The sequence below is a fragment of the Podarcis erhardii genome (assembly GCF_964252035.2).
Source record: "Podarcis erhardii genome assembly, chromosome: 8".
Taxonomy (NCBI): Eukaryota; Metazoa; Chordata; class Lepidosauria; order Squamata; family Lacertidae; genus Podarcis; species Podarcis erhardii.
Genome location: NC_138499.1, coordinates 51,089,232 through 51,101,406, shown reverse-complemented (window position 1 = coordinate 51,101,406; position 12,175 = coordinate 51,089,232). Strand labels below are relative to the sequence as shown.

The 12,175-nt window shown below is 41.7% G+C and overlaps 1 protein-coding gene across 1 annotated transcript; it reads right to left on the bottom strand.

Moving 5' to 3' along the window:
• Window positions 1–1,180: 1,180 nt before the first annotated feature.
• Window positions 1,181–8,979, bottom strand: TUBB6 (tubulin beta 6 class V). The gene is made up of 4 exons (XM_081873879.1): window positions 8,733–8,979; window positions 7,796–7,904; window positions 3,970–4,080; window positions 1,181–2,569 (listed from the first exon to the last, which is right to left on the bottom strand). The coding sequence occupies exons 1-4, from the start codon at window positions 8,787–8,789 to the stop codon at window positions 1,506–1,508; spliced, it is 1,341 nt and encodes a 446-aa protein (XP_081730005.1). The 5' UTR covers window positions 8,790–8,979; the 3' UTR covers window positions 1,181–1,505.
• Window positions 8,980–12,175: the final 3,196 nt, after the last annotated feature.

Genomic DNA, 12,175 nt, shown 5'->3' with positions numbered 1-12,175 from the left:
ACCTGACTGATTGCTAAGTAAGAAGGCAGGCAGGTAAGAGCTGTCTGAAGGCAGTCATATTTATGAGGAAGCGTCCTATTTGCCCTTAGTGACAGGCCACCACTGTGTTTTCCAGTTCTTATATTTTCTAAAACCCAGAAGTAGCTCTCTGAAGAGCAGCAGCAAACGTGTATGTAATAACCCTCAGCTGTACCTGAGCATTCTAACCAGCTATTCAATTTACTTTTCATACGCTTCTCTGTATTACTGCAAGTTCTGAACCCTGCATCTCTAGGCACTCCTGCCTGGAATAAGTCTCTATTGACCTCAGTTGGGCTTTTGAGTTGACATGCATAGGATTTTGCTATGAAATTCCTGACACTGCAGGTGGGATGTTTAAGGTTCATACTATACTTCCAAGTTTTAAACATTTTTAAATTGGAGAACAAGCTCAACAAATGGGAGGTCTGTTCATACACTTGTTTGCTCAACTGCTGTAGTTGGGGGAAGTGGATGAGGCTTGAGAATGTTGAAGAGAAGGAAATATCCAGACATGAAATAACATGATTCTGTGAGTAAATTTGTTGCAAGGCATAATTAAGTCTCTTAAGAGGGAAGGGGGAATTTGCATGTATATCTTGGCAACACAGTCAACAAAACAAAAATGGAGAATGAAAATGAAAGGGCAAATGCTTCCTACGCAGGAAAGTATCACGTTTGTTAGCTTGTCAATATGGAGGTCTCAAAGCTTTCTGTGATGACAAGTCTCTCATACAACCCCTGCCTCTGCCCCAGAGAATTCTGGCAAGTATTGGAAGGCTCACACTTGATTCACACAGAGCACTTGTTCAGCCTTTTGGTTCAGAATCACCCTGTGTGAACTGACAGTACTTGTGAAAGGCACAGGAGTGAGAAAAGTTATGTGGGGGCATGTGCACTTGAATGAAAGATCTAACCGTTTAACTATGCCAACTCAATATTTTAAATGAATGGAGAAGCAGAACACTTCTGATTGATTCAACACAGAATGTGTGATGCAGACGCAAAGCTTTTTCAACCCCAGTGAAGGACACGGATTCTATCATAAAATTGTGTGAGGTTTGACATTCTCCCAGCTACTAGTGTAAGGAAATAGTGTGTTTTTTAGTCTTTAAATGTCCATGCTTGCGCATTCATTTATATGCATTTAATATATGAAATATTAGACTTTTTCCATTCCTTTTATTAACAGAGTTTGTTCCCAGCAACTCAATACTATATACTTAGTACAGAATAGCACTCAAAAGCCTCACTAACACTGCAAAACACATTTACTTTGATGATGCAAGTCCTGCTGGTATCAACACTCACTTTCAAGTAACTGTGCTTAAGATTGCAGCCTAAGGTGATTTTTCTGATTCACAGTTTGAGGAAAACAATATAGTCCTGAAAAATAAGTCTGTTATATCCTTTACTATCCTGGAAAAGATTAAAACTAGAGCTAGCTATTCAGACTTAATCATTTTTAGAACAGCATTTGATAGACTTCATTCATTAATTTCTTCCTCCTCGTCTTCAAAAATTTCCTCTCCATCATTTGCTGTAGCTTCTTGGTACTGCTGATATTCTGACACAAGGTCATTCATGTTGCTCTCTGCTTCTGTGAATTCCATCTCGTCCATTCCTTCTCCTGTAAACCAGTGAAGAAAAGCTTTTCTCCTGAACATGGCTGAGAATTGCTCTGAGATTCTTTTGAAGAGCTCTTGGATAGCTGTGCTGTTGCCGATGAAGGTAGAGGCCATCTTGAGGCCACGGGGTGCTATATCACAAACTGCCACTTTGACGTTATTTGGGATCCATTCCACAAAGTAGCTGCTGTTCTTGTTCTGGATGGCCAACATCTGCTCATCAACTTCTTTCATGGACATGGGACCTCGGAAGACTGTAGCTACTGTCAAATACCGTCCATGTCTTGGGTCGCAAGCTGCCATCATATTTTTGGCATCAAACATCTGTTGCGTGAGTTCCGGGACTGTGAGAGCCCGGTATTGTTGGCTCCCTCGGGCAGTCAGTGGAGCAAATCCTGGCATAAAGAAGTGTAGGCGCGGGAATGGGACCATATTCACTGCCAGCTTGCGCAGATCTGCGTTTAGCTGACCAGGAAAACGCAATGATGTTGTTACCCCGCTCATTGTAGCGGACACCAAGTGGTTCAGATCTCCGTATGTTGGAGTGGTAAGCTTCAGAGTGCGGAAGCAAATATCATACAAGGCTTCATTATCAATACAGTAGGTTTCGTCGGTATTTTCAACCAGTTGGTGGACTGAGAGTGTGGCGTTATATGGTTCCACAACAGTGTCGGAGACTTTAGGAGATGGCATGACACTGAATGTATTCATTATCCGATCAGGATATTCCTCTCGGATTTTGCTGATCAGTAGTGTTCCCATCCCAGAACCTGTTCCTCCTCCGAGAGAATGAGTGAGCTGAAATCCCTGCAAGCAATCACAGTGTTCACATTCTTTCCTTACTATATCAAGCACTGAATCTACCAGCTCTGCTCCTTCCGTATAATGTCCTTTTGCCCAGTTATTTCCAGCTCCTGTTTGTCCTGAGGTAACACAACAAAAGGGGAAGAGGTGAATAGGTTTACAATCATGAAATAATAATGAACTTCAAAATACTCATATTTATCCACTGTATGCATTTAAGCATAGAGTTTGTGGGAAACTTTTAAACAGAGTTACACCGAGAGCTCATTTAACTGCCAAATGTGTCCAAAATGTCCAAAACATTCCACATGTTCCTCAAGTACATAGTGACATGATGGCACCACAGAAATAACATAAAATGCTGCACTGTTCTGACTACAGTGGAACCTCGTGTTATGGACAGGATCCAGTCCGGAGACCCATCTGTAACATGGAACTAACGCAAGCCGAAGCGCCGCATCTGCGCATGCACAGGGCCCGATTTAGCACTTCTGTGCATGTGCGAGCAGCGAAACCCAGAAGTAACCTTTTCCAGTACTTCCAGGTTGCCGCAGGACGCAACATGAAAACACGTAACCTGAAGCAGACACAACATGAGGTATGACTACATTTAAAACCAAGGTGTTGCTTTCAGCATGTCCAAAAGCACTCCATAAATCTGTAATCATTTACACAGACATTTTTAATAAAAAAATATTATTTACAAAAGAGATTACCTCATAGACCCACACTTTAACAGGACCACTTATTTTCCAATCACAGATAAACTTAGTCTGTGGATCCCTCGTTCTCCTTGCACTTTTTAAAGACCGACACATATGACTCTCTAAATTTATAATTTAGAGCCCACTACTTCATTTTTGTAAAAGATTCCAGTAAAGTCACATAGAAATGCACTGGCAATCTGCCTGTAACTTGTGGGTCACGTGCCCTTTTCTGACTTAGAGTGAGACATTGGCCCAAACTGCCTGTAAACAAGGGTTACCTCAGAGTGGGGAACTGTGACACTCCAGATGTTTTGGGGCTTTAATTCCCATCAGCCTAAACCAGCATGGCCAATGAAGCAGGGATGATGAGTTCAACAACATCTGAGAAGTCACAGTTTTCCCACCCTGATTTACATTTTCCTTCCTGTTTTCATCATCTGTTAGAAGGAAAGCAGCAGTACTTGCAATAGGTTACCTGACCCGATGGGGATGAGAGACAGAAAGGCAACATAGTCTTCCCTTGCTTATTCCTTCTTAAGTCACCACCTACAGATTGTTTTCCTCAGGCTTTACTTGCTTCCTCTCCACCCTCCCATCAGTTAGTATTAGACCTTTTTGTTAACCTCATGGCTCCATAAAGGCCATATGAGCTTGTGCCCAGAACGGCTTGTTTGCCAGGAGTAATAAGTTTCTTTATTCTTTCAACCAGCAGTTGAAAGAAAGAAACAATTTATTTCTGCACTTTGCCAAATTCCAACATAATCTACTTGGTAAGTTTAGCCAGCATTTGTAACAGACAATCATATACATACCAAAGATGAAATTATCAGGCCGAAAGAGTTGTCCAAATGGACCAGACCGCACACTGTCCATGGTTCCAGGCTCCAAGTCCACCAAGATTGCTCTGGGCACATATTTCTGAGCTATAAGAAAAATGAAATGCATCTTGCTTTGGGATTTAATTTATTACAATTGCTTGCCACATATTTATCGCATACACATACATAAATATAATTATTTATCACTGTGTTTCTAGTAGCTCAGTTTAATGTATACCTCTACTTCCCCACAAATGTTTGGGAAAATATAACATAATGTCCCTTATTGTGACCATTGGCATGACCCTTTTCCTTTATTGTCAAAGTCTTTATTACCAGCTGATCTTGTTCACATTCACCACATGGAATTTGCTTAGTTGTTTTGGTGACAGAGGATGCTCTTTCCATTCTGTACAATGCAGCAACTTTACAAGCCCCTGGATCACTTTCTTCACACACACACCCCACCCGTAATCCCTTGTTTGCATATCATATTAAAGTTCTTAGCAAGTTTATAGGTACCTGAATATAACTCTACAAGCTGGTGCTATTTTTGAAACAAAACAATAGAAAACATGAGCCCACAATCTAGAGAGGAAGAAGTACACATACAGAGGAAACATGGAGATTAGTACGGGGACAACAATTTTAAAACTGAAATGAAAGGACATGTGATAAAGGACACTGGTTGTAAACATATCCTGAGGCAGGGATGGGGATCCACTGGCCCTGCAGATGTTGTGGGATTCCTACTCCAATCGGCTCAACCAGAATAGCCAATAGTCAGGGGGTAACGGAAGCCATTATAAATACATTTGTTAGGAAATTAACATTAAAAGTATTTAATTTTGTTCTGCTAGGTAGAAAATTGTACATACGGGAACAGGAAAACACTATCATGTTTCCATTAGCAATGGGCAATACTCAGAAGTATATCCCACTGTGTTCAATGGGGCTTGTTCCCGAATATATATGGTTGGGACTCACACTCACAAATAAGCGATGAAGAATCAGTAGCCCTCTAGATATTGCTGGACTACAACTCCCCTTATTCCTGGCCACTGCCTATGCTTGCTAAGGCAAATAAGAAGCTATAGTTCAGTCATATCTGCGGGGTGAGGGGTGGGTCAAGGGTTTCCCTTGCCTGTATTAGCCCTTTGCTTCCCTACTTGTGTCAACCCCTAAAGTTACTCTAGCAAGCATAGGTGAGTTTCTGTGACTCTTTTAAACAACTACAGTGGTACCTCGGGTTACAGACGCTTTAGGTTATAGATGCCGCTAACCCAGAAATAGTACCTCGGGTTAAGAACTTTGCTTCAGGATGAGAACAGAAATTGCGCAGCAGTGGCGCGGCAGCAGCGGGAGGCCCCATTAGCTTAGTACCCTCAGGTTAAGAACAGTTTCAGGTTAAAAACGGACCTCTGGAACAAATTAAGTTCTTAACCAGAGGTACCACTGCAGATGTAAAGAGGAGGGATAGTCCCACTGTTATCTCTTATACCAGGCCCCACCATGACTGGAAAGTTGCTTTCTCCCTTCCTATCTGCTAACAATGCTGCGAACTGCAGGGGGATTAGAACAGATAAATATAACAGGCACTATGTAGCACTGATCAGCCAGAAATGGAAGGAGGGGAGGTGGCAGGCCTAACCCAACCAAAAGTGTTGGAAGTCTTTAGTCGAAAGAGAATGAACCACCCAGTCTGGAATGCATCCAGGATAAACGCTTAACATGCTCGTATTTGTAAAGAATGGCAGGATTTTATGCTATTGGGCTGGGACAATGGTTCCTGGCTTTTAGGGAACTGCTGTTAGTGAATCACGGCTTAGCTGGTGCTGCAAACTTTGTCCTCCATGAACTTTCCTGAATCAAAAGGCAAAAGTGCTTGGAACTCGTTAAATTAAAAGTTGGAGCTGAACAGGATCATGTGCTCACTATAACCCTTATAACAAGCAGTCTTTAAACTGAGCAAGGGCTCAGATGTTCAGTACCAAGGCTTATCCTTTGGAAGGTGAAGAAGATTCAAGTTCTGCTTATATACATGTGGAAAAGAACTTTCATTTTATATGAGAAGGTGCTTCCACACCAGGCATTTGCGTTGGATTTTTTGCATTTCATTTATTTCTAACCTCATGGCTGCTTACGTTATTTTCCTCTACAGTTCTTTGTTTCTATACCTGCCAATGGATGCATCTTACAAAATGAACTATAGTCAGTTAAGGCTTACACCATAGTAAATTCATTAGTTTTTGTTGCTTTTTACAGGGCATCTGTGTGATGTTATCATGAAATCATTGTCCTGTGTTTTCCCCATAATTCTTCCACTATTTGTCAAATATCAAAAACCTACTTTAAAAAACATAAAACAGAGCAGTACCGCAATATCTGCAGGTGCAGATTGCCCTAGTGTTATGATTCTGTATTATTTTAAAAAGACGTCTAGGTTTGACATGTGCAGTGCATCAGGCACTTGAGCCTGATATGCATCTATGCTTTAGCACATCTTCGCTATTAAGCTTTCTAGTCAGCAGCATCAGTGCTTATATGAAAGAAGTGTTTTAGTGCAAATTGAGAAGTTCGTTTTTTAATATGCTGCCTTTCCCGTCAACGCCATTTTAGAAGCATGTTCTGCTAAGTTAGTTGCACAAGTGTGCTTAAATTAAGCAGTGTTACTGTATACTGAATAATTTCACATTTTTATTTTTAAAAGCCATGCTGCTAAAATGACATGCTCAATTGAACTTTCCATTCACCTCACCCATACAAGTTATGTTATGCCCAGTAGTGTAGATGGAACACAGCTGGATAGACCACTCAGAGCACCATATCCTCCAATGTGTAGAAAGTCATTAGCAATTCCATATGTAGGATTCAGCAGAAGAACAGGGAACTATAGTACTAAACACCACCAGTCTTAAAGCACCTTGAGTGACTAATCACCTCATCCTTCATATCTGGGACCGAAGTGGGAAGCAAAGTGTTTAAGTAATGGGCTCTTCTCTCTTTACAAATTAAGTATCGACAGCGAGACTTAGAACCAGACAATCTACACAGGTTTCTGTGGGACAGGGAAAAGCTTTCCCATGACTGTGGAAGCTGAAGGCCTCTACAAAACAGAAGACTGCAATACTCTGAGCACAAATACAAAGCAATGAGGTCAGCCCTTCAGCATACAGCTAGCAAAGGGAGGATCATGGTGAAACTGATGTCTCCTTAAGTTGCTTGTGTTTCTGCTCTATGCAAGAAAATAAAAAGCCAGGAAATTAGCATATCTTTTATTCTACTTGGGGGGGGGGGGCAAAGTGCAGTACAGCACACTGAGACTGTCCTCCGGCCCACTAAAAATCTAGTTCCCCTTTCCTCCTATTCCTTGTGGGATTCCACTCCAGTTTGCTCAAAGCACTTTCAAGTCAATCTTCGCATATCTTCCATTTGTTTTTAAAGTTTCGTTTCAAATTTTGAAATAAAATACGCTGAATTATGTGTCCAAGTACCAGTTTTTTGTGTTTCTGTGCCACATGTGGGGAACCTCTGGCCTGCCAGATGTTAATGAATACAGTTCCAATCATCCCTGGCCATTGGTAAAGCTTGCTGAGGATGCTGGGAACTGTAGTTCACACACTCTTTCTAATTTACCTCCCTCCTATTGCCAACAAAGTAAGCAGTGAGCATAGAACTGTAACAGTTGAGGTTGAACAACACATGCACACACTTAATGAAGTACATAGAGGAAACTGAGCAACCTTTTTGCTTTCTTCATTGCTTCTCCTCCCATAAGATCACATTATGCTTAGCCCTTGGACAACAATGGTACACTTACAGGATGATTCATTGTAGTAGACATTGATCCTCTCCAGCTGCAGTGGTGAGTCACCAACATAGCCTCCAGCTGGGTCGATACCATGTTCATCACTGATCACTTCCCAAAACTTTTGAGTGGCAAAGAAAAATAAAAGTGAGACAAACTCTCTGAGAAGATGGTCATCATCATAGCTCCCCCCCCCAAAAAAAAAACACACTCTGTATGCGTGTTTCCCTTACTCTTTATCTCTGCCACTAATTGCAAGTCATCAAAACCCACCCATCCTTGGCAGGGACAGAACAGGCCTCTGAGGCATGTGTTGAAGCAACAGCTGCCGAATTCTTGGCATGTTTGAAGGCTGCTCCTCTGAGCCCCTCCCTGCTGTAGGCTTGAACAGCAGAGAAAATACAGGGTGGGGTTGTGGGGGGGGGGATAAGGTCAAAAGCTAGGCAGATTCACATCAAGATTTCAAACCACAGAGAAAACGGATAAAATCTCCAGCAGCATTTCTAGCTTGGGTTAATTCCCCTCACCCCCACCCCGCTGCTGCCTCAGGGGTTTTTTTCTCCCTTCATTTCTGTTTTTTTCCAGAACCTTTTATGGTCAACGTGGAAGAGATGAGCTATTTAGTTCCCGTTTTGGTGGTTTCCCACTCTGTAGCCTATGTGAGCACACACAAAATTAGAATCCAAGTTTGCTCCAGAACAAGAAACTTCTCTCCAAAACAAGTGAAACTCTTAGGAGGAAAAAAAAATTGTTTATCACTTTCTTCCTAAATTCTTAAGGCACTATGAATTAAACATACTTTTCCAAAAGTATCTTTTTTTGCAGGTGGGTGTCTGAAGAAAGAGGGTCCCAATAGCACAAAACAGAAAATCCTACTGTACCACAAGGATTTACAACTGGAACCACCGGGTACTAAATACAACTTAATAATAATAATAATTCCCCTTACCTTGGTTCCAATTTGGTTTCCACACTGGCCTGCCTGGATATGAACTATTTCCCTCATGCTGATATTTTACAAGCTCCTGATCAGTCTGCTTCTGCTTCTCTGTTTCTCTCTCTCTCTTCCTGACTCTACTTTGTAGAGTTCAGCTATGCACAATGTCCTTGCCTCAGTTAACGTTTTATTGGCTCCCGGTCTGTGATTCACCCTCCCTGCTCTGCTCACTCTGCAACTTCACAGAAGAATGAGGAGGAAGGGAAAAAATGCAGCAGCAACTGGCTCTGCCCCCCTGCCCAGCCTTCTCTGGGACTGTGTCTATATATGAATGACATTTCACTTCATTCTTTCAAAGCACTTCAACATTTTGAGCAGACTGCAAGTCTCTGTGCTTTTAAGTTGCCTCATGCATTATTATCCTCTAACTTTTGTAAGACTTATGCCAAGCCAAAGGCCACTAGTTGTATCATGCTGTCTCCAAATAATTGACAGGGCTTCATTAATGGTTCCTGAAAATCCAAACAGAGGAGGAACAGATGAATATAAATTCAGGAATCAGCATCTAAAGTCACTAGTATAAATCCTGAAAAAGGACAATTGTGAAGTCTCTCAACCTGGATTAAGTACTTCCAAATAATCTGTAATGCATCTATTCCCCATCACCCCATTCCCTTTCTTCAGGTGCCACCACCATTCTAAGCAATACTGGTATATTTTGGGCGGGGGCACCTTGTTTATGAAATTGTCTCTCAAGGGACATTGCTGGAAAAAACAAAGTTAGCATCTGGCACCCTTAGGCAACTGTTGGGCCTCAGTGCCCCGGAATAGCTCATCGCTGACCTCTGCCCTAAGTCCCACTGCCCCTCAGTTTAAAATTAATTTGCCAACCCAGTGCATTAAACAGTACAAGATGGCTGGGTCTAGCTGCAGTTTTCATGTCTGTCTATGTTCCTGATGTAGCTTCAATCTGGGGCATTGTGGGAAATTCAAACAGCAGCTAGACGTAGCCACTCACTGCTGTTGTTACTGCAGCCCACTGTACCAGAGCCTGTCAAGAGAGGTGAGGGCCTATCAGAGGGCACTGTGCTCTCAGACCAGGAGCTGGCCCTGGGTGACAGATCTATTCAAAACTCTTACTGTAGACTTTTTGGATTTAGGCTGTTGTGATATAGTTGGTGCTTGCTCTTGTTTCTATGTGTCTTTTGTGAGCAATTTTTAAAGTGTTGTTATGTATAGCTAGTTTTATTTACTGTATTTACTGTTTTAATATTTTTTAATTCAAATTAGGCCTTTGGTGCTCCTGAAGGCGAAAAGGAAGAGTAATCAAGCAATCAAAATTTGGTAAACTTTTGCTGTGAGAGGAGAGAAACTCTGGTTGCCATTAGGGTTGACTTTACCTGTGTGGCCCCACTGTGTGGCCTAGGACCTTTTGTATGGGAGCTGCTGCCAGAACAACAACTGTGAGGGTTGAGAGCCTTCAGAAATGAATTGTTTCCAAAGGAAGAGCTGGAGGGGGAGAGAAACTCTGTGGTTGCCAACAGAGGGTGGCTGGTTTCACCTGTGTGACCCTGCTATCCAGGCCTAAGAGCCTTTATAAGGGACTTATAAAGTCCACAGACAGAGCAGTGGGAAAATGAACAGGAGAAGCAAGAAAAATCAGGCAGATGGGATATTTGATCATTAATTGTTGCTGGGACTGGCTAGATGTTTGTTTCTTCTAAACACAACAACACTATTGCTCTCTGGCGTTGTCTCTTATGGATGATGCCACTGTAAAGCAGTGGGTAGCCAAATACCGGCCTTCAGATATTTTTGAATTCTCACCCTTGGCTGTTCTCTATGCTAGCTGGGGTTGATGGGAGTTGGAGTCTAAGAACATTTGGCTACCCCTAATAAGCTATCCTCAAGAGAGAGTCCTTGTTTTCTCTTGCATGTTTAGCTCAAATTTCATTATGTCTCAAAGCACCAGGGAGTTATCGGCATAAGTGATTTTTAATGGATGTAAATCTCTGTCCTCGTCCCACCTGAGTTATTGCTACTAATGCTATAGAAATTATATAGCCACTGATATGGGATTTTAGACTCAGTTACTAAGAAATAGCTCCTGGCTACTCTGTTTCTAGTGGACAAGTGTCCACATCATAAAAAAATTTATGAGTCATGCTGCTATGTGAAATGGCCCTTACTTTACACTTTGGTATGGTCTAAGTGCAATGGACACTAATGGGCAGTTGGCTATTCCAAGCAGCTGGAATCCAAGTCATGCCCACCTGCTAGGGTGGGCCCGAAACAGCTTCGTCTAGGAGAGTATTGTGAGAAGAGCTGGAAGCAACAGTTTTGTATTTGGCTGGCAGAGAGATTACTCAAATTTGGGAGAGAGGAGAATCAATGTTGAAGTCCTACCTATTTCAAAGTGAATTTTTAAGTCAATGAAGCTTAACTTTGAATCAATGTCTCAGACAATCTCTACTCTAATATGAATGCCTTTTTAAAACTTCATATGATTAGGGAAGGACAAGCACTGAAAAATATACTGGTTGACACCCTTAATTTCAATAAGCTCATAGTCTTAAGATATAAGGATGTGCACTACAGGCTTTGTAAGATATAATTTAAACACTGAAGACTGAGGTATACATAACGAAGAAATGGAGGCAAATTGATTGTGCACTTGTACAGTACAGAAAAAAAGTTCAGTGGTAAATTTGTTCAGTACCCAAGACACAGTCACCTAATTCCAAGCAGCCTATGTATGATATTACAAAGAAGAAATGGAAAATGCTACTTACTGCTCTGGAAAAACACTACTGCAGTACTTCCCCAATTTGTTTGTCATGAGATCTGTTTTGTTAAGCCTTTTCCTGCTTTTCAGGAAATATGTTAACATTCTGTGTAGGGTTTTTCTTTGGAGCATTTATATTAGCAGGCAGAGTCTGTCACGGCTTGTCAAGAAAGAAACTTAGATGGTGGGAAAGAGACAGGTCTAAGCAATCTCCACTAGCCCACCACAACTAATGGAGGAAATATATAAAAGGTAGCCATGCTGCTATCATTGCACAGAAATCACTGAGAAGGCAGCTGCACATTTTGTCCCATTATTCTCTTTCAATGGGCTTAGAGACTTACTTAAAAAATAAAGCCAAATTCTTGCCCAAGGTCAGCATGGGAAGCCTTCATGGAAGCCTGTGGGCACCAAGTTAGTGACCTCTGATCTAATTGATCATCACTAGCTCATATGTATCTGGCACATGGACAGTGGTTCAGCCTACTACTCTGAGGCCTCTTGACGTTTTTTTTGCTCAGATTCCACCCACAGAGGGAATGGTTCAATTCCGGACAATCCCAACTAGATTAAGGATAAACATGGCAACAGAAGCTATAGCTCCACAGCTCCAGCAGCCAATTACAACAAGAAGAAGTATCTGGTATTGTAAAAGCATAGTGGTAATACC